The 25,952-nt window shown below is 39.9% G+C and overlaps 1 protein-coding gene across 4 annotated transcripts in view; it reads left to right on the top strand.

Annotated features, from left to right (window-relative positions):
* Window positions 1-25,952, top strand: part of Hasp (Hig-anchoring scaffold protein) — a 773,651-nt gene that overhangs the window by 441,353 nt on the left and 306,346 nt on the right. For all 4 annotated transcript variants that reach the window (XM_076205010.1, XM_076205012.1, XM_076205011.1 and 1 more), the window contains exon 3: window positions 11,498-11,600. In XM_076205010.1, coding sequence (XP_076061125.1) covers window positions 11,498-11,600 — 103 coding nt within the window. The remainder of the gene's footprint in view (window positions 1-11,497; window positions 11,601-25,952) is intronic.

Raw genomic sequence — 25,952 nt, 5'->3', positions numbered from 1 at the left:
AAAGAATGGCAATTAAAGGTAACTGTACCTTCGCTTGAAACCCCTTCTTACAGAGAGTAAACAGAATAATCTAGGACAACGAACATTCAGTAATTACATCATTCCTATCTTCCTTACCTCCATCTCATCCCTCTCTTCCCTCATTATTTTCTAAGCTCCCTCCTTCTTTCCCTCCTCCTGTCCACACCTACCCCCTTACTCTTTTTCTCTTTTACCTCTCTTGTCCCCCTCGATCCGTCTCTCTACTCTCGAAATTTAGAATTTAATGCCTCTCCCTCTCTTCGTTTTCCTCTAGACCCATTCCTCTGTCTATTTACAAGCCCCCTCCATATATTTTCTACTAATTTTCCCCTGGTTTCAAATACACTGAATCCATTAAACTCCTTTTATTGCTCTTATTCCAACTCTGTTTATCCTCTTTCATGTCTTGTCTTCATTTGAGGACTGTTTCCTCTCTATCGTCTCACAGTACAATCTCTGCCATACTCTCCGACATACTCTTACCTCCCTCTTTCCTTTCCTTCTTATTCCCTTTTATTTCCGTTTACCTTCCTTTTCCTGTCTCTACCATGTCCTCGATCTCCTTTGTCTTTGCCTCTTCCCTTCCCACCTTTTATCTCTCAGTCTCCTCTGCCGTTTTATTTCCTTTATCATTTCTTATTTTTTCCCCACTTCCCCTCAATATTTCTGAGCTCAAGTGGTGCCAGCCATTGTCTAGTGTCCGGTCGACAAAGGCGTCAAAGGCGTATCTTTGCACACATTTTCTCCTGTTACTGAAAACCAACGGAATAAATGTTTGGATGTCCTGTTCCCCAATACAGAAATTCCCGTGAACTTCTGCAGGGCAAGGTCTTGACTTCGTGCAAACAGAACCACCTTACTTTAGTCATAAGACAGTAGAGCACCAATATAACGAAGGAGTCAGTTAATATAGTCTTAAACCTTTTAACCCCGTAGGGTCTCGTCCTCAGCTAGACAATGACGTCCATATTTGGGCAGAGAGAAACTGGTGGATTGCGTCACCGCTAGGACTGGTTTGAATACTGTCATCCACTTTATATAGTGTTGGTTGCGACAAATTGACATTTTTATTTGGCTGAAAAGAAAATCTTGGGCCTGAAACAGGTTTTCGGTCAGGACCCCAATTAAGCCCAGTCCTCAATTGAATGAAACCATCTACCGTAAATTTTAAGTGAAATAGTAGCGCACCACTATGTCGAGCTAAGTGTACAACGATAAATTAGATATGACGTCATTTGTATCAAGTGTTACCATGGTAACGCCACGGAGGTCCCGTTAGCGAAGGAGTCACGATTTCTCGCTTTCTAGCTGGCGTGACAAATATTTAGTTTTGCTCTTAATCATTTCATTCAGAGAAGTTGAAATGAGTTGAATAAATAAAAGGATGATTAACCAATACCATTTCTGACTTCAAGTCTGCCCTTATCTTTCCTTTCTTCGCATGATTTTGTTTTGTTGAAGGGCATCAACCCTACCGAAGGACTAACTCGATTGGCCTATCCAATATTTTGTCCTTTCCTGAGGACTTTGGTCTTGCTAAAGCCAGACCCTTCTGGTCAAAGGACGTGACACCACAGATGTCACGAATGACGTTGAGTCTCAAGTTGTGAAAATTAATATTTTCCCTCACCTGATAATGGCAACATTGTGAAGCAACTGCGTTACGAGAACTGTATTGCAAGGAAAATGTATTTTCGACAATTGTTATCCATATTTCTTAACAAAGAAAATACTGTATTTCAACAATTCAAAGCGATTCAGACATACCAGAGCAAAGAGAACTAAGAAATATAGACCATATATATACAAACACGCACACAATATATATATATATATACATAAACATATATATAAAGTTATACATAAAGAACGAGAAGTTTATTTATTGCCCTTTTTACACTCTATTTTATTTACATCAATGTGTAAATTGTAAGGACAATATCATCACAATTTTTTAGATATCAACAGAGAGAGGTTCTACAGTATCTATTATCAATGGTATTTGGGAAAATAATTTGGGTTATTTGCATCAAAATGCACCAAATAACCCCCCTGAGCGACAGTGAATTGGACGCTCCATTTCGATATACAATGCGGCTTATATCAAACGGCCACAAACCCAATGAAAAGGAAAATATCAATCTTCTCTTTCATAATATTTAGATACGATAATATCACAATATTTTTTACTAAAGTCTATATCCAGTTTGTCACTCAGTTGGTAAGTTTACAGATAAAAGAGTTTACTTTGTAAAACTTTTCCTAATAATGTGTAAGTTATGAGATAACAATCACGCCATAACACAATGAATAAAATCTACAATTTATTAAGCGAGATGATTACAAAGGAGGATGCCGACAGGAGACCTTTTGGTCCATAACTAAGTCGGATGCGGAAAAATTATAATAATGATAAATATAGAATAATAATAATAATGATTAATAATAATAATAATAATAATAATAATAATAATAATAAATGATAATAATAATAATAATAATAATAATAATAATAATAATAACAATAGTAATAATAATAATAATGATAATAATAATAATAATAATAACAAATAATATTAATAATAATAATAATAATAATAATAATGATGATGATGATGATGATGATGATGATGATGATGATGATGATGATGATGATGATGATGATGATGATGATGATGATGATGATGATGATGATGATGATGATGATGATGATGATAATAATACATACATACATACATATACCAAGGCTTTTTCCCCCTTCCAAGGGAGGTAGCCAAAAAGGAAAAGGCATAAAATCATTCCCACCCATTCCATCCCTGAAAACACTCCACACCCCTCCACCCTCCCTCCCATCTTAGCACCTCCTAGATGACGGGTCATCCTGCACCCTGTCCACTGCCCTGGGTCAGAAGCAGTGAATAATAATGTATCAAATTAAACAGACAAATACATTCAAACAAATAGACAAATAATATAAAATAAATGGAAGGCATTACAGCATCTTGCTTAGGTGTAGGAGCAAATGTGACAACGGTGTGATGTCCTGAAATGTAATGAGCAGGCCATCTGATGGGACAATCAGAACCCTCCAATTATTCCACACATGATCACAAACATACCTTTGCCCTTTTCCTCGTCTCCAAGTACATCAACACGAGGTGTCTTCCACGCCCTCTGCCAGTCCAGGCAAAGCTCCATTGGGGGCAAGAATCACAGTTCTTCAGACAGTAAAACCCAATTATTCTACATTGGATTCACGGCCATTACTCGCCCCTCTAATTGAATCTGCAGTTAATGAGTAACCACGCCCTTACAAGTCCGTTAATTAGGTGCAAGACCTTCTCAGCTTCCCAGTACATCCGACATCGATGAGCGCCGAAGAAGTAATGAAATTTCTCGGGGACCCTCGGTCAATTCTCCCATCGTAATTCCTAAAGAATATCTCAAGGTATCGATCCTTCTTATTGTCAGAAGACTTCCTTAGCTCCTAGCTACTAGCATCAAATTCCTTTTCGAAAAGAAACCTCCCCTAACCTCGAACAATGATATCTGTAATTCAAAACTGAATAATTGATTTCGACATCATTACAATTACCTTTGTTGGTATGGATGTTAACTCCCTCATTTCCACTCTCCTTTCCCCCCCCCCCTCTCTCTCTCTCTCTCTCTCTCTCTCTCTCTCTCTCTCTCTCTCTCTCTGTGCCCCGTTACACGGATTGAAACCAACCCAGAACTCTGCACATTAATATTTTCTATGTTACATGATAATTAATTCATCGCTTCATTAGGTGAAGCAATTTTCAAGTCTGATTTGACGAACATTTTATGATTTGGTTCAGACCGTGCTGAAGAGGAAAAAAGGCTCTCAACCTCATAGCTACCATGATGAGTTTTATCTTATTTTTCATTTATTTATTTATTTATCTATTCATTCACTTCTATTTATTCATTTATTATTTATTTACTTATCTATTTATTTGCGAAAATAGTAAGACGATTTCATCTAAGGATAGTCCCTTATCCAGAACATGACAGCTCCGAGAAATCCTGCCACTACGACTGGATTGGCTTAAATATTGGGTAGTATAAAAATTGTACGTAGTGTAATAATAAAGGGCATATGATGTGTGGTTGTGTGTGTGTGTGTGTGTGTGTGTGTGTGTGTGTGTGTGTGTGTGTGTGTGTGTGTGTGTGTGTGTGTGTGTGTGTGTGTGTGTGTGTGTGTGTGTGTGTGTGTGTGTGTGTGTGCATTTCGTCAATTGACTTCTTCAATTGGGTTCTGAAGATTTTTTTTTTGCCGGTCCATACCCAATTCAACCCTGTTTCTTTGCTAAACTTCAGAAAACTCCTTAGCATTATACACAATAAGAAATTATCAATTGAATCATGACAACCTAGAACGGCTACAAGGACTATTTCCTTCACAGCCATCGCCATGTTCTGCTACAAGTTTGACTCCACTTGGTCAACTACCTCTCCGATCGCGTCTCGTGGGTTGGACCACTCGTAGAGAATATTCAGAGTAAGTCTATTACCAGCGTATAAGTGCCAGAAATATTCATCCTCTCAATCTCTTCTCGTCGGGAGTCCCCTCCCCTCCCAGCCGAATACAATTAAGTGTAATTTGTTGGAGCGAAACCCAGGGATTATGTTCTCAAATGGGTTTAGTGGGTTTAGGTCCCACCACTCCTTGTGACATTAATCTAAGTTAAACTGACGGAAGCGAACCGCTGAACATTCTTGTTATCTTAAAAAGATTTTGTTTTTGGCAAGACTTTTTTTTATTAGCATAAGAGTCTTGAAGAGTAAAGACTAGTTTTGATTATATGTGTTATCCGGGAAGCCATATTGCTCCTTTTGGATGTTTTGTGTCGGCTAACAACAGATTGTTCTGTTATAGATCTATATATATATATATATATATATATATATATATATATATATATATATATATATATATATATATATATATATATCACAGACAAAATGTTGTAGCACATTTGTAAATAATCACGAAGAACCCACAGTCGGAATAAAAGGAAACTTAGAAGAACGTATAACTTCTATATTTCGGCTAATAGCTATAGCCCTCTTCAGGAAAGTACAGATTACAAGAATTTGCAGAGACATAAGTACAATTGAGATGTGAGTAGAAGGGGAACACGCAGAGCTAAAACAGGACAATCCGTCACGCAGGGCGGAGTCAGAGGTGAGGGGATGTGTGGGTGGAGGTGTGAGGTCAGGAGAGAAGCGGGCTGGGAGCGGGGTCAGGAGGGTGATAATTCTTAACCAAGCGGCTCACAGCTAGCCGTGAGATTATGTCCGGGGACCATTGACCTTTGGAGATGTTCAAGTTCGGACATTCTTCAATTAAGGCTGATTCAACAATTTTTCTTCTAAAGCTACAGTTGGACTTACACAAATTTTTGGCCTTGTCCCCGTCAAGACTAAGATTTTTGGTACTGACTTGTTGGAACACAGCGGAATTTTCTTGGGCATACCTAATGGATCTTTTGTGCTCCATTAACCTGGTGTTAAGATCCCTTCCGGTCTGACCAAGGTACACTAAATCACAATCTTTACAAGGAAGGCTATACACTCCTGGGGTCCGATTTCCCTTTAACCTTTGATGAACATTAACAATTTGTTTATGTTTATGTAATTTATCTCCTGTTTTGGCTAACTTGTACATGGAGTACTTTGAATGCACTCTGTTACCCGCCATCTCATATCGTAGTTATCGTAGTGATATATAGGTCAAATGGGGAGTGAATATTTGAAAGACTTCCATACAATATAATTGGAGAATGTATGTTTGAAATTTTTTACCACAATATCATATATCACACTTCCATCAGTTCTGAAAAACGACCAACGTGCATAACACTATATATATATATATATATATATATACAGTATATATATATATATATATATATATATATACAGTATATATATACAGTATATATATATATATATATATATATATATATATTTGTGTGTGTGTGTGTGTGTGTGTGTGTGTGTGTGTGTGTGTGTGTGTGTGTGTGTGTGTGTGTGTATCTATGGAAATAAGCTCCCCCGCAAGGACTCGAACCTTTTCCTTAGCAACTGCTTATTATGAAGCAAAGACGATAGCCTCGTGCTAGCTACGACGTACAAAAGGAACGACCCGATTCACGACCTGGTAGTTCCCCGACAGTACTAGGCCAGCTCGGTCTCTCTACTAATTTCACAGAGTCTATATTACGACGAGCCATCCGACAAGTTGTGGGAGCATATTTCTTTTTGTCAAAATGACACACGACTTGTCGGATGGCTTGCCATAATAAAGACTCGGTGAAATTAGAATAGAGATTGAGCTGGCCTAGTACCGTCGGGGAACCACCAGGTCGTGAATCAGGTCGTTCCTTTTGTACGGCCTGGCTGGCTCGAGACTATCGTCTTTGCTTCATAATAAGCAGTCACTAAGGCCAAGGTTCGTGTCCTTGCGGGGGGAGCTTATTTCCATTTGTCAAAATGATACACACACATACACAATATATAATATATATATATATATATATATATATATATATACTGTATATACATATACATATATGTATGTTGATGAGAAACTTCAAGGTTCCCAAAATAGCAATTTCTTGACTTTTTTGAAAGTGAAAGTTTATCAGATGATTAGAATCGTCTGGAGGAAGCGAGAATTTCCGCCTAAGGCGATGCCACTTGATGAAGCGCAATTCCAACAAATCCAAACCCAAGTTCCTTCTTCCTTTTCTTCTCTCCTTCCTCCCCTCTTGCCCTCCTTCTCTTCTCTCTCCCTCGTTCCCTCCCTCCCTCCACCTCATCCCCCTCACTCTCTATTTATTCCTCCCTCCCTCTCTTCCTATCTACCTCCCTCCCTCTCTCTTTGTTTCTCCCCTCTTCCTACTCATCTCCTAATTTCCCTATTTCCTTTCCTCCTCCCCTTCCCTCTACCTTACTTCCTTCCTTCTTCCCTTCTCTCTCCCTCGTTCCCTCCCTCCCTCCACCTCATCCTCCCCCACTCTCTCTATTCCTCTCTCTCTCTCTCTCTCCTCTCTCTCCCTCCCCTTCTTTTCTCCCCTCTTTCCACTCCTCTCCTGATTTCCCCTCTACCTCACTTCCTTCCTCCTTTCCTTCTCTCTCCCTCGTTCCCTCCCTTCCTCTCTTCCTCTCTCTCTCTCTCTCTCCCTCCTCCTCGTTCTTCTCTCCTGATTTCCCTATTTCCTTTCCTCCTCCCCTCCCCTCCCCTCTACCTTATTTCCTTCTTCACTGCTTCCCTACCTTCCTCCCATACCTTCTCTCAAAGAATCCCAACTTCATTATCCTTCGATTATATCTACGTATTATGCAACCCATTTTTCAACCCTGAATCCACTGTTCCCCATCTTACCACTTTTCTATATTCCTTTCCCCAGGTGATAATGGACATGGAACTGCCTAGTGTAGGCCTTATGATCTCTTGCAGCCTCCAATACTCTCATGTCCTTATGTTCTCTTTTCTCTTTGCTCTCATCCGTCCCCATCATCACCCACACAAGCCTCCCAAAGCACATTTCACCGAGTCTCTAAATCGCACTCGAGCGATGAGCCGGGGACCGTGCTCTTAATGGATTTCTACATTCAGTATGACATACTCCTTCTCCTTTACATCCCCCCTTTTCCTCACCCACACACACTCTAATGCTGCTTTTATGTCCGCCTTAAGCCAGGATGCCTGAGCTTTATGAGGACTGCGTCGGATGTAGGCAGAAGCTTCGGGTTGGGAGGTTTAATAGTGAGCGTGGGTTGGCGAAAGGGTAAGATGAAATGTCCGGGGCAGAGAAAGGGTTTAATATCCGAATGAGGGGGGAAGTTCGCCGGCATTCCATCAAGGATTTTTATACATAAAATGAGGGGAAGGGGCAGGCAATGGGAGAAATGGGCACAGAGGGTGTAGATAGTTCTTCGGCGGGAGCGGGAAGGGGGTAAACGAAATTTTACGGGAGGACGGAGGAGCTGAAGAAGGGATCTGAGTAAAGAATTGATCACAATTTACGAGAAAAGTTGGGGTGAAAGTAACCTTTCTTTCCATTCGTCAACACCTACAGGGTAGGTAGGAATAAGATGTGAATGGTAGAAAGAAGAGGACAAAAGACTCTGGGGTTGATAAAAAAGAAAATCACTTAAGAAAGTAACGGAGGAAAAGTTTACCATCAGAAAATGTATAAGACATTGACGTGAGTAATGAAATCTCGTTAGAAAATGGACAAACAGGAAAAATTTGTTTCATAATATGATTTTTTTTTTCATTTCTAGTTTTTATGTGCGTACCTTTTAAAATCTTCCTCGTACTGTTAATCCCCCTTACCCAAAAAAGTAGCATGGTATAAATGAAAAATAGTATTTGTAATAATAAAAACCTTATTCGTGGTAATTCATTATAGTATCTGTTCCAATGAAAAATTATGCACTTTTTCTGCTGCCTGTAAAACACACATTTAGTATATTACAAGTTGTGCTAGAATTAATAATTTTATCACGCTTTTCTTTCAAAATACTTATCAGAATTGAAACTCATTAACCTGTTCTTAGAAAAAGCATGGATGCAAAATCTAAAGACAATGGAGCGTTTAATGGATCAAAATGGCTTGGTCTTGTTGAGTTTTTTTTTTTTTTTTCATAATCCCTTTTTTCAAGTCAGCTCTACAAACTTATTCAGGTGGCTTACAAAAAGGGAAATAAAAAAAAGAACATTTGTGCATTCGCTTCCAGGCGACATGGCGTCATGGCACGGTAAATTGCAAACGACATGACGTCATGACATAGCAAATTACAAAATCCTCTTCCTCCTTGTTCATCTCCCCCTTTACCCTATTATTACCATCCTACCTTTTGTCCATCTCCCTGTCTTCATAATCTTGTTTTGGATTTTTTCCATTTTACGGAATGCTGATTTCATACGGCATTTTACGGCATGTTGATTTCAACAACTTAAGAGAGGTAAGAAATGAATATTAATCTGAACCATAACCTAATCTAATCTAACCTAACCTAACCTAACCTAACCTAAAAATTCTGCATGGCGTAAAATGGAAAAGACCCCTTGTTTTTCCACTGTTCTCTAATATACATGCTTCTTCACTCACTGCCTCTCCTCAGAAATCAGTCCTCGTTCCTCTTGCCAGCCCTAGGCCATGTTTGTGGTTGTTATCACACTGAGCCATTTGTTCCTCCGACCTCCAGTTCATCGACGATACCGCCGACCTCCAGCGCTTTTTCCGCCGTAAAATCACCTCAGTCAAACTGTTCTGTTTCCTTAAAAATTTACAAAGAATGTCATTGGATATACTGGAGGAATTGTTTTCCTCCAGTTGACTCCTTTTCGAAGGCTGCGGGCTGCAAATTTGCTCCAAAAAGTCGGAGGAAAAGTAGCCCAGAGTGATATGGCCACACACACACACACACACACACACACACACACACACACACACACACACACACACACACACACACACACACACACACACACACACACACACACACACACACACACACACACACACACACACACACAGACACACACACACACACGCACAAGAGGAGACGATACCCCACGAGCGTTTTTCCTTTCCTGTATACTACACTTAGGTAAATACACACACACACGCGTGCGCGCGCGCACGCACGCACACACAATTGAAACAAGGTATGAATATTAGATAACGAGAGATGCCACGAGCGTTGTTCCTTTCCTGCATACTACAATTAGGTCAGTACAGGGTAAATAAAGACACAGACTCACACTCTCACAACTGAAGCTAGGCATGAACATTGGGGAGTGAGACACAGGGCCTCACGAGCATTGCACTACAAGTAGGCAAATACAATTATATGTGAATTGACACGTATATACACTTACACAGCTCATGTACACACACACACACGGCGCAGGTATATACGCATGACGTATAGATACACACTGTGTGTGTGTGTGTGTGTGTGTGTGTGTGTGTGTGTGTGTGTGTGTGTGTGTGTGTGTGTGTGTGTGTGTGTGTGTGTGTTTTCACCTTGGTCTTTGGATCACGTGTTGGACTCGTGATCGACAGCTATTTCCCTCCCGGAAGAGAGCTCAGAGCTCGTATGACCGATCTATGGGTAATGCTATGACCTTACACACACACACACACACACACACACACACACACACACACACACACACACACACACACACACACACACACACACACACACACACACACAACTCCCCACCCACGAGAGTCAGAGTAACGACCCGAAGCGCAGCGATACCGAAATAATTTCGGCCCTGGGCAGGATTCGAACTAGGTACTGCGAGCACCACCGTCCTGGCAGTCCAGCGCTCTATCAACCGCGCCACCGTGTGTGTGTGTGTGTGTGTGTGTGTGTGTGTGTGTGTGTGTGGGTGGATGTACCATCATCCCCTCAGCTGAATAAAGTCGTTTGGTCCATCATTCATTGCAAACTTAATTAGGAATTGTGTAAGCGAATAGCGAAGGAGCTGGAGGTGTGTGTGTGTGTGTGTGTGTGTGTGTGTGTGTGTGTGTGTGTGTGTGTGTGTGTGTGTGTGTGTGTTTGTTTGTTCATGGTCATGCGTCAAAATAACATTTCTACAGACGTCACTACAAACTGAAATCGCACACTTCAATTGATACAGAGACAAAACCGAGGAAATATGAAAAATCTGGGCTCAGTTTTTCCGAAAGAGATAATCAAGTTTCGTCACGGTAGTTAGAAATAGTGTAAGATAGCATTGGGCAAAGCGACCCATTCCTGTGCAAAACATGTTCAGAGAATTCGTTACTGAACAAAATAGATTTTTTGTTCCATCTGTACCCATCTGTTCAAGTATCCCGTGAAATTCCTGTAATTTGCATGATTAAAAGTCATATAAAAAGTTTTGTTTATAAAATATATGAATTGATAGATGCTCTCCGTGGAAACAAGACTGACTTCAATTTCCTCCGAGTTCTTGTCCCAATCTGTTCTTATACTAACCTCGAGGCTTTAGCTGGATAAAGAGACCAGTCTGTGGCGTACTGACTTATATTGGTTAGTGTTGTGTAATTTTCACTATAACACAGATTTCTATGTCGTAATATTGCTAACAAAATATCCAAGACATCTGGGTCAGTCCCTTTCTCCTTTTTCAGTCAGAAGATGCACAATGGACGAAAGCCCTGAAGTGGACGACTTCAAGTATTTGTTGAACTAAAGAATACATATTGACTGTTTTTACTGTGAAGCAACGAACTTATGTGATTCTCTCTCTCTCTCTCTCTCTCTCTCTCTCTCTCTCTCTCTCTCTCTCTCTCTCTCTCTCTCTCTCTCTCTCTCTCTCTCTCTCTCTCTCTCTCTCTCTCTCTTTGTAGAGCCGTTCTTGACAATTTTTTACTGTGAATCAACGAACTCATGTGATTTTCTCTCTTTTTTGCAGAGCCGTTCTTGTTTAAGGAAATGCAGCAGCCACAAGGACTGCCTCAGCCCGCGGAGGGTCTGTATCTGCGACGGCGTCTGTGGGATGAGCTGCATCAAACCGGGTAAGTGATTCTTCACGCCTTCGACAAGACGACATAAATCCTGCGATCTTTTGGGGAAGGTCAGGAATAAGCAATTTGAAAGTCAAATTCACTTCTGATGGCTTCCTGATAGGCTAAAGATCCCACATTCCATCAAGTTAGCTCCTGAACTAAACAGAATGGCTTGGCTACAGCCAGAATGTTTATCTAAAGCAATGGTTCTTAACATGGGGTGCCTATACCCACAAGGGGTACGAAACCTAATAGCCAGGGCATGGTACTGTATATTTACAACGAGAAAGCAAAGCAAGGTTTGCATCACTAATCCTTTTCATATATTTGTATTGTATTTGTATTGGATGGAGGTACGAGAACATTTTCTGAGATAATCAAGAGGTACGGACACTGGAAAAGGTAAAGAATCACTGAACTAAATGGTATCTTGCCTGTGTAGGCTACCGTGTCCAAACGGATATTTCCAAATATGGTAGGAAGACAGCAGATTTGGGTGTTCGTAGTTAATCCTTTGGTTTCGATCTCGATTCTCGAGTAAAAAATCCAGCCCCAATCCTTTGTAGATTACAAAGGATTACAAAGGCGGAGCATGCAGACAGGAGACCTTTTGAGCCATAACTAGGTCGGATGCGAAAAAATATATATATAATAATGATAAAAATATATATAACAATATAAATAATAATTAATGAAATATGATAATATATATAATAATAAATAAAATAAATAAATGCATAGGTATAGTCAAATAATAAACAAACAGGTAAATAGTAAATAGTAATAAATCTACTGATAAATAATAATAACTGGAAATCAAGCAAATAATAAACAGACAGACAAATAATAACAAACAAATAATATAAAATAAATGGCAGATACATGTAATTGTCACTCTTTACTCCAGCCTGAACGCATAGACAAAGGGAATGTTGACTTCTTTGCATAGGCTCTTCATTAATGTAACAACACAATATGTATAACAATGGGAAAAGAGTAAGCTTGGGGAACACGAGTATAGTGTGTAGCTGCTATGACAAGGGCGAAAAGGAAAGTATGAGGTTACCTCGTAATTATCTAATATAGAATCCGAGCAACAAATGAGGTGAAATTCACCAAACGTCGGGACTAACGGGGTGTACGACCGCTGATGGCGTTTAGTCTGCGGTAACATCACCAAGGAGGCCCCTCGGTCGGCCGTCAGTGCTGTCGAAGTAAAAAGGTTTCGTGAAGAACTCACGGAAATCGTTTCGGAGAGGAGGAGGATTTGTTAACGAGGATAGAGAAGATGGGAAAGTGGGAGTTGCAGGAAGGAGTTTCAAAATTTGACAAGGATAAAGAAAGAGAGACGGAAGGAACAGCTGGAAGATTAGAAAGAGGTGGACGAGGAGAAAGAGGCAGAGAATGAGGAGGATAAAGAAATAGGATGATAGTGAAAATGAAAAGGGTGTGAAGAGAAAGATTAGGAGGAGGAAGAGAAAATTTAAGAAAAAAGCAAATAGAGTAAAAGGTGGAAATATGAGAGTAAAAAGAGAAAGAAGAGAAAGAGGGAAGAGAGGAAAAAGTAGGAGTAGCAGGGAGGAGAAAGAGAATTTAAAGAAAATTAGAAAAACAGGATGAGGAGGAGTATTATGAGGAGGAGCAGAAGAAAGTGGAGAGAAGTAGGGTGTATACTACAGTGAAAATAACTGATATGAGGAAAACCACAATTACATCGCAAAACAGAGGAGCAAAATAAATTCCAAAGTCCATCACTGCGTCTCCTTCACACCGATGTCGGAAGTTATAAATTCCTCACAGTAGCAAAAAAAAAAAAAAATAAAAAAAAAAAAAAAAAAAAAATAAATAAATAAATAAAAAGGAGAGAGAGAGAGAGAGAGAGAGAGAGAGAGAGAGAGAGAGAGAGAGAGAGAGAGAGAGAGAGAGAGAGAGAGAGAGAGAGAGAGAGAGTGTGTGTGCAGGCAAGTTATATCCAAACTCGGAGATGAAGCACATTTCATCTCTGAGAGGTGCTTGCACCAAACTACGGGGAAGGGTTAGCTGTATTCCTAGAATGAAACTAAACTCTTAATAAGGATTAGCGATCCCTGGAATTCCTAAGGAGTAGAGGCAAGTGATTCACCATGGTCTTGGATCACGTGTTCGACTTGTGATTGACAGCTATCACCCTCCCGAAAGAGAACTCAGAGCTCATATTTGACCGATCTATGGGTAATGCTGTAACCTTACACGCACACACACCCAACTCCCCACCCACGAGAGTTGGAGTAACGACTCGCAACGCAGCGATGAAATGTGTGTGTGTGTGTGCGTGTGTGTGTGTGTGTGTATGTGTGTGTGTGTGTGTGTGTGTGTGTGTGTGTGTGTGTATGTATGTGTGTGTGTGTGCACGCAAGCACACACACACACTAACACACACACACACACACACACACACACACACACACTCACACACACACACACACAAACACATACATGTACACTGTACAAACGCACAAAACACACATGCAACGACCAATCCATTTGTGTCGAGTAAACAGAGGTAGATCAATAGATATCTATTCATGATGAAATTACCATATGACGAATCACCAGAATGGACACATGCATGAGTCAGCTGATTGGGTAGTTGATACACTCAGCGTATGAAGTACAAGTGTAAAGCAAAAACCCGTGTTTGTTTACATAACTGATGCGGTGGCAAGTTCTTTGTAAACAACCTGTGGGCATGCAGCAAACACCAAATAAAAGCGGTCGTATGGTAGATGTACGCTTTGAAAAGCATGTAAACATAGAGCGCAAACACACTTTCACAGGCACTATCTGGATTGCTCATACTCCAGGAAACGTAAACACACTTCCAGGCTGAGTTCAGAAGCATATAATGTATACAATACTTTTATTCTATTCAGTCAAAGGTTTAATATTCAAACAATCAACCTAACGTGAACACAGAGCCACAGCTTTCGAAAAAGTCTAATGACGGAGGTATTATTTTGGTCAGTGCCGTCGTGCGGGTTTTGTTGGAACAAACGCAAAAAATCTTTCTTCGGGTTAACCCATTCAACTCCGATGACAAGATGTCTTGTCATTTGGTCAAATAAAACAAAAAATCATAAAACACCAAAATGTTTGATCAAACACCAGAAAAATATGACGTCAATCCTCGCTTCGCTCGCAGCGAAGCGAGGACTGACGTCATATTTTTCTGGTGTTTGATCAAACATTTTGGTGTTTTATGATTTTTTGTTTTATTTGACCAAATGACAAGACATCTTGTCATCGGAGTTGAATGGGTTAAGGGACGGAAGCGGGCTTCACCAGGACCTCCACGCGTCCAAACCACGTTCTGGACAAGATTCATCTCTCTCACAGATGAAATCAGCTGGCGTTTCCCACAGCAAGATTTATTCCAGACCGCCAAGATACGGAAAGGCTTATGCACACCCTTACGGAAACAAAGGAAGGAACATTCCTTATGAAAACCTTGTCTACAAACGCTACGGACATACACAATGTTAAAACACGTAAACACATATGCAATGAATTCCTGTAACATTTGCAAACTGGACCACACACAGGGAATTAATAAAGAGAAAACAAACCGTTCGTACACAGAGTAAGTTTGCAGTGCATTATTTGCAGAGTGAGGACAAGTCATACAGACGCACACCATATGCAAATGAGCTGTTCCCTGACATTAATAACAGTAATTAGGCTGAAAAAACATATATGAAATACTCTGCGTGAACACCTTATGTAAAAATCATTAAGCCTTTTATTTTATGAGAATGTGATTACGTCTGTGTATGTGCTTGTGTGTGTGTGTGTGTGTGTGTGTGTGTGTGTGTGTGTGTGTGTGTGTGTGTGTGTGTGTGTGTGTGTGTGTGTGTGTGTGTGTGTGTGTGTGTGTGTGTGTGTGTTAGTGTGTGCATATGTGTGTGTATTAGTGTGTGTCTGTGTGTTAATGTGTGTGTCTGTGTGTTAATGTGTGTTTGCGTGTGTTTGTGTGTGTGTGTGTGTGTGTGTGTGTGTGTGTGTGTGTGTGTGTGTGTGTGTGTGTGTGTGTGTGTGTGTGTGTGTGTGTGTGTGTGCATGTGTGTGTGTGTGTACCTGTGTGTTAGTGTGTGTGTCTGTGTGTTTGTGTTTCTGTGTGTGTGTGTGTGTGTGTGTGTGTGTGTGTGTGTGTGTGTGTGTGTGTGTGTGTGTGTGTGTGTGTGTGTGTGTTAGTGTTAGTGTGTGTGTGTGTGTTAGTGTTAGTGTGCGTGTGTGTGTTAGTGTGTTAGTGTGTGTGTGTGTGTGTTAGTGTTAGTGTGTGTGTGTGTGTTAGTGTTAGTGTGCGTGTGTGTGTTAGTGTGTTAGTATGTGTGTGTGTGTGTGTGTGTGTGTGTGTGTGTGTGTGTGTGTGTGTGTGTGTGTGTGTGTGTGTGTGCGTGCGCGCGCGTGTGTGTGTGCGCGTGTGTGTGTTTACCAATTTGCACCTACCTAGTTGTAGTATACAAGATAAGATCTATGCTCGTGGGTTCTCGTCTCAGCGTTCCCAGTGAGCATATCTGGCCTCAGATTGTCCCATGGAACTTGAATTTATCATTCTTTTATCCAAAGTATTCTATGAATCAACATTCCTGAGCAGGCGGCTGCGTTCTTAATGCCTTTCAAACATCTTGACTTTTAGTTTCATTTCGTATTCTTGGTGCTTTGGTGGAATAATTGAAAGCGTATTGGTCTTGAATTTGCTTTGTTGTGGGTTCGAATCCCGCAATCAGATTCCCAGCAGTGACCGTTATTTGCTCCTAATAGTTCCTAATCCAGTTCAACTGTTCCTCCCTTTTTTCACACACTCGGCATGACGCCCATCCATCCCAGGTGCCTTACCAGTTCTCGTCATTTTAAAGGTCCTTTTACCTTGATTCTCATTTATTATTATTTATCTGTCAATTTATTATATATTTACCTGTTTGTTTATTATTCAACTATACCTATGCATTTACTTATTTCATTATTATTTATGTTATTATAATTTTGATTTATTTTTCATTTATCATTATCATATATATTTTTTCGCATCCGACCTAGTTGGACCAAAAGGTCTCCTGCCGGCATGCTCCGCCTTTGTAATCCTTTGTAATCCTCATCTTTTTCTATATCTCTTACATTTTGCTCTCCCATCACAGTCACTTTCCTCACCTCTCCCACTGATACATTCATTATCACCTGCCCATATGCACCTTTCACCTTTTCCTCTCTACCACACTCAACCTTCCCCACTCTCTAAACGTCCTTCCAAAACATATTTTCATTTCTTCCCCAAATTTTCTGACTTACATCTAACCCACTTTACATAACTTATCCTCTACCTCATTTACTTTGCTTTACTTCTCTATTTTTCCTCTTCTTCTCATATGCTTCCCGAGGCCTACTTTGCAACCAATCCATAATTGCTCGCATCTTCCTTTCCACTACCACCTTCGTCACATCATCCCAACGCTCACTACGCTTCCTTCTGTTTACTCTCATCCTCCTCGTTCCACCTATCATCACTCCCTCCTTCAAACATCCTCATTCCTCCTCCACTCTTACCTCTACTCTATCCTTCACCACCTTCCACACATCTAACCCTCTCTTAGTATACCTTCTCCCTTTGCCTTCCTTTCAAGTTGTTTACTCTGAGCACCTCTCTACCTTCCGCCCTTTTTCTCTTTCTCCACATATCTTCCACTATTTCCCTTCTACAAATATATGTATATATATATATATATATATATATATATATATATATATATATATATATATATATATATGAGGAAGCTCTAAGCGAAACCGGTCAGGAATAAACTTGGACATATATATATATATATATATATATAAACATATATATATACATATATATATAATATATACATATATATATATGATATATATATATATATATATACATATATATATATATATATGTATGTATGTATGTATGTATGTATGTATATACCTGACACTCCCCACTCTCCTATGAACATGGACATTCAGAAGTCTCTTTGAAATATCAACCTCATAAAACCTTGTCAATATCCAATACGTGGTCTTTTAAACTAATGCCCTCTGCTTGCACAAGGCCTCGATCGATTGGGATTTCGCTCAAGTTGGAGGTAACACCTCATATGAAAAAAATATACAGTAGTATTTACAGGAAGTTTTACAGTCCAAAGTAAAAAATAATTAGGTATTTTCTTGGTCAAAATCTAAAGAAAATACGTCACGTAAAGCCGTCAGAAAAGACCGAACTCAACTCGCGTTCGGTTCGAAGTTTTTACCACGTGAGCACCATCTGAGTAACCCATCCATCACGACGTGGTTTTTACACAGAGGCTCTAATTTCGCTGCAAGCGTGCCAAAGCTTTGTAACTGTCCTTAAACACTGTGGTGTAATTTTATGAGTCTAATTTTGACAAAAGACGGGCTTTCATGTAACGAAAAGAGCCAGAAGCCGACCTGGAAGTAAGCTCGGCCTATCTAAACCTTTTTCCAGAACATCGTTTGCTTTCCCACATGCATAAAATCAACTTTCTTTATCCGGAACAAGCTCCATACAGAACGGAACCTCGTCAAATGGGTGGAGAGGGAAGGGAGGGAGGGATAGAGAGACGAATTATCCACTGAAGTTACGTAGTATCCTTTCTCGCACTCTGGAACATAAGAACATAAGAACATAAGAATGAAGGAGACTGCAAGAGACCATAAGGCCTACACTAGGCAGCTCCGTATCCATCACCACCTGTCATCCCCATCCATAAAGTTGTACAATCGTTTCTTAAAACAACTGATAGTTTCAGCGCTCACTACATAGTTACTAAGTTGACCACCCTATTAGTAAACCAATTCTTGCCTATTTCCTTCTTAAATCTAAATTTGTCCAGTTTAAACGTTGAATGTCTTCTCCACAAAGGGAGAAACTTAAAAATGTGAACACGGGCGCCTCAAGATACACGAAAGCAGTTGATCGCGCAGCATCTGTTTTCGAACGCGCACACCTTCTTGAAGCGTAATAAAAATTAGGGGCTCTTAGATCCTGGGCAGCAACATATTGCAGCCAGTTGAAACAATGTTCGAGATTATTGGAACATATACTGACGCGTCTGGTGCGGAATGGTGCTGTATACCAACTTCGACATTTCCATTTGGCTGGACTTATTCGGCGCTTTTTTATGATCTGCGAGAGCCCTGCATTTATGGCAGTCTTGAATCAGTGTTCGATTTCATAATAGTTCTTCGACTCCCTGTCCTTTCTTAACTCTGTTTTAGGTTGTATTTCATTTGCATATTCGGGTTTACAACTCTGTTGGAGTTTTGATACGTTTGTATTAATGATATAGCACTTCTGTATGTGTAAACTGTTCTCATTTATTACAGCATACCTTATTTTGCAAGGCTAATAGACCCCGTCTTTTCCTCACTGTTGCCTTATCATATGTGCACAAAAGAAAAGACCGTTACGATCCATATGTACATATTCTTCATGAATATTATTTACTCAGGATGTTTTTGTTAGTCATGGGATTGTGATAACGTCACTCCACAAGCCGGCGTCCCTTGTTTTCCTGAATAAAGTTGCCGGGCAATCGCCACAACGATATTCGTTCAACACACCACGGGGATGGAAAGGAAGTGGTGGCAGGAATCAGGGCGTGGTAGAAATAAAAAAATAAAGCTGAAATGCAAACGTTCCTTACGTGGACATTTCCAAGGAAGTCGATAGATATTCATCAAGACAGTCTCGTTAAGATAATCTAAGACTGATGTAGTCTGAATGATGTCTCAACCAGTTGGGATCCAAGTCTGACTGGAATACTCAAATGGAATAATTAAGATTGGTTGACATTACACAGGCCAGGACCTCAGATTGTGTGATGAAGCGAATCAGCCTCAAACATGATTACACATTTATTCAATTATGTTCCTGGTGGGGTCAGAGGAATATCTACAGCTGAGAGAGTGGACACCAAATCGAAGATGTCTTGATCGATGAAGACTCTCGATAGGCCTGAGGTTGGCTTCTGCAGAGGTTTCTGTCTAAATACATATAACAAATGGCCTTTCACCCACTGATAATGGCGAGAGATGGCCGAGCGAAAGCATACTTTACATCCACCCCACACTCATTCAAGACCCTTTCATCGTCCCCTACGCCAGTTCAGCACTTCGAGGATGACAGTTCACCCCTGACTCATGGCACACTGCTCGGTGGTCAATGTTACTTTAGCAAAACTCGGCGCTTCCACAACAGTCCCCGACAACCGAAGCTGGTTAACCCCCACCGATTCATGACCTCTCCTCATCCACTTAAGAATTTTACGGAGTAGACAAGAAGCTCGGTGACCGAGCGGGTTAGGGCGTCGCTACTTGCGGCGAAGGTCGGGGGGATGGCGGTTCGAACCCTGCCACCGGCGAAGTTGAACCAAGGGCATGATTCACCCTATTCCACGCTACAAAGTCCTCTGAAAGATGCACCGCCCTAGCCTTGCGATAGGGGGAGTCTGTAACGTTAAACCATATCATCAGATAAGAAGAAAATCCTTTCGGGAAGCTCGATTTTCTCATCCATTTAGAACCAATGTCTTGTCACTCCTGTTCTCACATTTGCTCTTCTTTATTCAACAGAAATTCCTCTTTACCCTGTCCGTCCATTCAATTCTTCGTCTACTACTGCAGTTCAGTCCATCAACTTCGGCTTTCCATACCCGTTTTATTACTAGTCCTTTCTCACTTCGTTTTTTCCACACCTTTATACAAAAACCATTTCAATACTCTTGGATCCTCCTTACGGGCCATCTCTTTCTACAGACACTCTTTGCCTCACCTCCATAGTTCTCGCTCTGCACCACATTTCTTAAATATTTCATCTAAAGAATAATATATATATATATATATATATATATATATATATATATATATATTACATACATACATATATGTCCTTCATATGCCAAGTTTCTCCTCAGTGTAGTACCATTGGCACAGTCCTCTATGCAACCTTCTTGCGTACTTTTCCAGATACCCGTTTCTCATGACAATTTTCTTGCCTCCTAACCTTTTCTTGATTTTTTTTTATACTTCATCTTCACCATCGTTTCTTCATTCCCTGCTATGGAATGCAAATAATTAAAGCTATCAACCTCCCTCAGCGTGTCACCCATGAAACTCACCACTATCATCATTTTATTTTTGCCCAAATTTGCTTTCATAATTTTTTCTCGCATATCCTCTCAAACATCTTCACCGACTCTTTCAGTCTATCCTCGCCCGATTCAGCTACAATCGCAGTGCCAGCCAACCGTTAAAGAACAGCAACTGGCCTACCTCCAACTTTTCTCCACTCTAGTTCACCAACTTCAGACATGCCTGGCACCCTCGCATTCCGTCTACATAAAGATAATTAAAATCGACGCTAAACGCCGTATATTTCTTCCCAATACACGCACACCTGCACACACATACTAGTCTAAGTCTATTGGATACTTGGGAGTGCAGTTGTGTAGTTACATCGTGTGCGTACAAACTTGAAAGCTTTCATGTAGGTACATTTGCATGTTTATACGTTTGCGTGCCTGCAGGCTCGCAATATTGGGAAATATGAAATGCCTCTCGGGAGAATTAAGCGTAACTTACGGGAAGGAAATGACCGAAATGCTAATTGCATGCAATGTTCGTGATGTCAGATCATTAAGAGGAACGAAACAATGAAAACCATATACGTATATGGAAGGATAATTTGTGCTACAGAAGCCTTAAACTGAATGGGGTTTGTGTATATCACCGAATGCGAAGTAAATTTACACAAAACTGAACGAAATTGTACAGCAGGGAAGGGGAATTTGATTGTCATAAAAAGGGTTTACCTATCCTGTATCCGGGAAATAGATAAAAGTATGATTTAGATGCATGACAGCAGACGTAAATGATACCAACAACCCAAAACATGCTCTTAGACAGGTCATGAATTTCTCAGTTGAAATTTGGTGTCAATAAAAAACATGATCCGTCAGATGCTATAAGAAATTATTCTACATTAGTACATTGATATGACCACCCGCGTATATGAAATTAATGACACGCACAGGTGTATATAGAATAAAGGATAAAATGAAACATCGTATAATACACACTGCCTCAACGCTTTTAAGATTTATAGTACGGTAGCGCAGATGGTGCACAAGTCTTTGCAACCGGCGCCCCGCAAGAAACGCTTTTCAAAACTCCCGTCGTCAGTCTTCTTCTAAGCTACAGAGTGGAATCACTGGGACGGTAAGGGGTTAAAAAAGGTGGGGGGGTAGGGGAGAGAAAGAAACAGGGAGAAAAGAGAGAGAAGGAGACAGATGGAGAGAGAGAGAGAGAGAGAGAGAGAGAGAGAGAGAGAGAGAGAGAGAGAGAGAGAGAGAGAGAGAGAGAGAGAGAGAGAGACAGACAGACAGAGAGAAGGGGTGGAAGGGGAGAGAGAGGGAGAGAGAGGAGGGAAAAGAGAGAGGGGGGATGGGGAGAGAGGAGAGAAACAGACCAACAGAGAGACCGACAAAGAGAATTCGAGAGAGAAGGACAGTCAAAAGGACACAATTATTTGCACACACACACACACACACACACACACACACACACACACACACACACACACACACACATACTAAGCGAAAAAGGGGGGGGAGATAGATAAACAGAGAGCGAGAGAGACAGAGAGAGAGCGAGCAAGAGAGAGAGAGAGAGAGAGAGAGAGAGAGAGAGAGAGAGAGAGAGAGAGAGAGAGAGAGAGAGAGAGAGAGAGAGAGAGAGAGAGAGAGAATTGGAAGCCGATACTGCCTTTGAAAAGTATATCGGAGTTTTGTTCCATGACATACACAAGAGATGCCTTGGCATCAAAGGTCTTGGCCAGGTCCAGTGACCTGTTCGTTGTGTACTGAAGCGGCTATTCATTATTCACTGATATCTATCCTTTTGACTGCTGAAGGCTTTCCTCGTTGCGTAGAATTGCCTGGAGGTCATCAGAATATGTAAAACAAATGTTCCTTTCAATACTGAAAAGATAATTAGCACACACGAAAATGTCGCTTCAACTAATGTTACTGGGGCAATAATTAATGCGATCATTTTACTTTGTAGAGATATTATTCGTTAATTGTCATGATTTGACAGAAGTTAGTGGGGGTCAGCAAGTACACTTATCAATCGAAACATTACGTTTATGGACGGACGGCGAGTCTGTGTAGAGCCTCGTGGCAGCTGCAAGTGATTTGCTTTCCAGAAAGAAAAGATTAAATGGTTTGATTAACAAACCTCCATGGAGTAGACACCCACGGACTTGTATGAATGACGCTGCACCAAGATCAACAAGGAGTGTTGGCAGCTACACTTTATAATCACAGTGATGTTGAAGGCAATGAAAATGTTTGTGCGTGTGTCGGGTTCCGTCTTAAACCCCTCAGTAGTGTAAACATTACCTAACCTGTTTTTTGCTCTAGATGTCTCACTGAAATGAATCAACTCGTTCAGCGTTAGGCGGAATAAATGCTCAACCACATCGGTACAATGACGCCTATGTAGACGTCATAAGGCGTGAGTGGGTAGACGAGGATGCCAGCTTCGAGGTTTTGATAAATATATATATATATATATATATATATATATATATATATATATATATATGTATATATATATATATATTATATATATATATTAGTTATACATGAGTTACCCCTGGACTCTGAACTGGTTTGATCACGTAGTCTGTATTTATTATTACTCAAGAGTAAAAAGAACGAGTAATACAGCGAGTAGTGTGATGCATCGTACATATGGCAGCCGGTGGTGCGCGCGAGAATTTGACTCGTACTGAAGTGGTTATGTGTCAAAAATGACCCAAATGGGCTAAAAATCGAGGTAGTCGGATACTGGCTTTTAGACCCCCTAAGTTTCGGGTGCCAAACTAGTTAGCTTGTCTATCGTTGTGGTATTTACCGAGGAATGTAATTACCTACGGCGATGACGTTCCTCTGTTCCACATGGTATTTCTCCTTTTGTTCTGGCAGCCACCGATCTGATTTGTTCACCTAATCTAACAAAAGCGTTAGAGGTGAGCATCACATTATGCACAGTAAGTGCAACTCGATCATAATGGGATGAAAGAGCTTATACATCATACATTTTGATGATGAGATAGTTTGTGAAATCTTGCCAAGGAGAGATCAGACCAATCTTGGACATAAGAAAGAAGAAGAAGAAGAAGAAGAAGAAGAAGAAGAGGATAGGAGAAGAAAAAAAAAAAAAAAAAGGTGAAGGAGAAGAAGAAGAAGAAAAGAATAGAAAAAAGAAGGTGAAGAAGGAGAAAAGAAGAATAAAAAAGAATAGAAGGAAAAGAAAAAAGAAGAAAAAGAAGAATGTGAGGGAGAAGAAGAAGAAGAGGAGGATACACAAAGAAAGAAAGTAAAGATCGCTCTGCATCTCCCTTATTTACACACACATTTCTAAGTGAGCACGCCGTCATGTCATTATTCAAGATATCATTCTAGCTCACGCCAGGCCATTTAATTAAACCAGGAGGAACTACGGTCACTCAATATTCCTCTCCCCTCATTGTATCTCATTTTCTCTTCCGTCGGCTTTTTGCGTTTTATTCCTTGGCTTGTTCCACTCTCTTTCCTGTCGCCTCCGAGGCAAGGGAGGCCTTGTGACAGGGGCCTCAAACTCGAATCCTTTCAAGGGCCAATTATGCACTTGGTTATGATCTTGGTTATGATCTTGAGGGCCATAAAATTTAAGATTAAATACATAAAAATAAATAAAATAATATAAATAAAGATAAAAAAAAAAGTAAAAGTTATTATGTCTCGACTTAACAGTTCATTTACATTTTCCTCGGTTATGACAATTTTAGTAACTCGAGTTGAAAAATCTCGTCACCTCCCGGGCCACTTAAGACCGGCCCGCGGGCCGTTATTTTGACACCCCTGGGCTTGTACTGGATGTAGTGCTAATGGATGCAGGTCCCACACCGAGACATACAATATACTAACAATGTTTTCCATACAAGGACCATCTGCACAACAACATCATTTGGTATCTATGGCGGCTGGATAAGTGTCTCTGATTTGCTACTTATCTATTTGATTATTCATCCATTCGTTTGTATATATTATTCATTTATCTATATATTTATGTATCTATTATTCTATATATTTATTTACTTATTCGTTTATTGAATTATTTGTTTATTTATTAATTTATCTCTCTATGTATATGTTTATATATATGTATATGTGTATGTATATATACATATATATTGTTGAAACATTCTGACAAACTGAGGTGGGTGTGAAGAAGAAATACAGCGTATGAATGAGAGTTCCTTTCATAAACCTTTTTTCCTATTCCAAACAGTGCAAGAGAAGGAATAATTGAATCTACGGAAGGAATAGTAAACGAACAGAAAATGAAAGAACTCTTGCATTATGGGTTTCTATTTTGTAATGTTGACGTTTTGCAGGTGCCAGCGGAGGAGGAAGCTAGAGGAAGTAATGATGATAAAACCTTAAAAAAGAATATGAATAAATAGCATCCAGCCTGGTTATGTATGTATGTATATGGATGTCCAAGATTAAGACTAAGGAATAACTACTTGTCCAGAATTAGTTGAGAAGCCTGTGGAGTAGACTCAGAATACACTTCAAACTTTGCCTTTGGAATTGAGTAATATTCACATTCCATTCAATCAAAATGCATCATTCCAATTACTCTCTCCTTATATGAATTCATCAAGAAACAATAAAATACAATAAAAATACAACAAAATACAATACATATAAAGATACAATAAAAAATAAAATACATCCTAAAAAGACAGAGATATAAAAGAGGTCCAAAGTTTTGACAAGCTGAAATAACTACGCGAACGATTTGATAATCCTGAGGGGGGAAAAAGTATATATATATAAAAAAGGGAAACATCCGAAATAAAAATCTTTAATACATGGAAAAATATGTCCCAAAACTTCTCTTCCTGCGCAAAATATTCAAGAGATATATTGGATGTAATTAAACAAGTAACAGCCAATGGCCAATCAGAATGTGTGATTGAAGTTATGTGTGACATTTTTGATAATAATTGTATTCTTTATTACTAAAACATCATTATGCAATTCTCTTAAATCTTGGTACGTATTTATATTTTCATTTTTGTTACTAAAATGAAAAATAACATAGCCGATTGGATTCAAGTACTTTTGATGGCATGAAAAATGACAAAGTTTAATTAGAAATGAAACCTATCATTGCTGAAGATGTAACATTTGATCAAATTCTAAAATGTTTTTTCTTCATCAGGAA

This window comes from Oratosquilla oratoria, chromosome 21 (genome assembly GCF_046742065.1).
Source record: "Oratosquilla oratoria isolate Oo_2021 chromosome 21, ASM4674206v1, whole genome shotgun sequence".
In the NCBI taxonomy this organism is placed as follows: Eukaryota; Metazoa; Arthropoda; class Malacostraca; order Stomatopoda; family Squillidae; genus Oratosquilla; species Oratosquilla oratoria.
The sequence above is the reverse complement of the archived record's forward strand: the minus strand, read 5'-3'. Positions and strand labels throughout refer to the sequence as shown.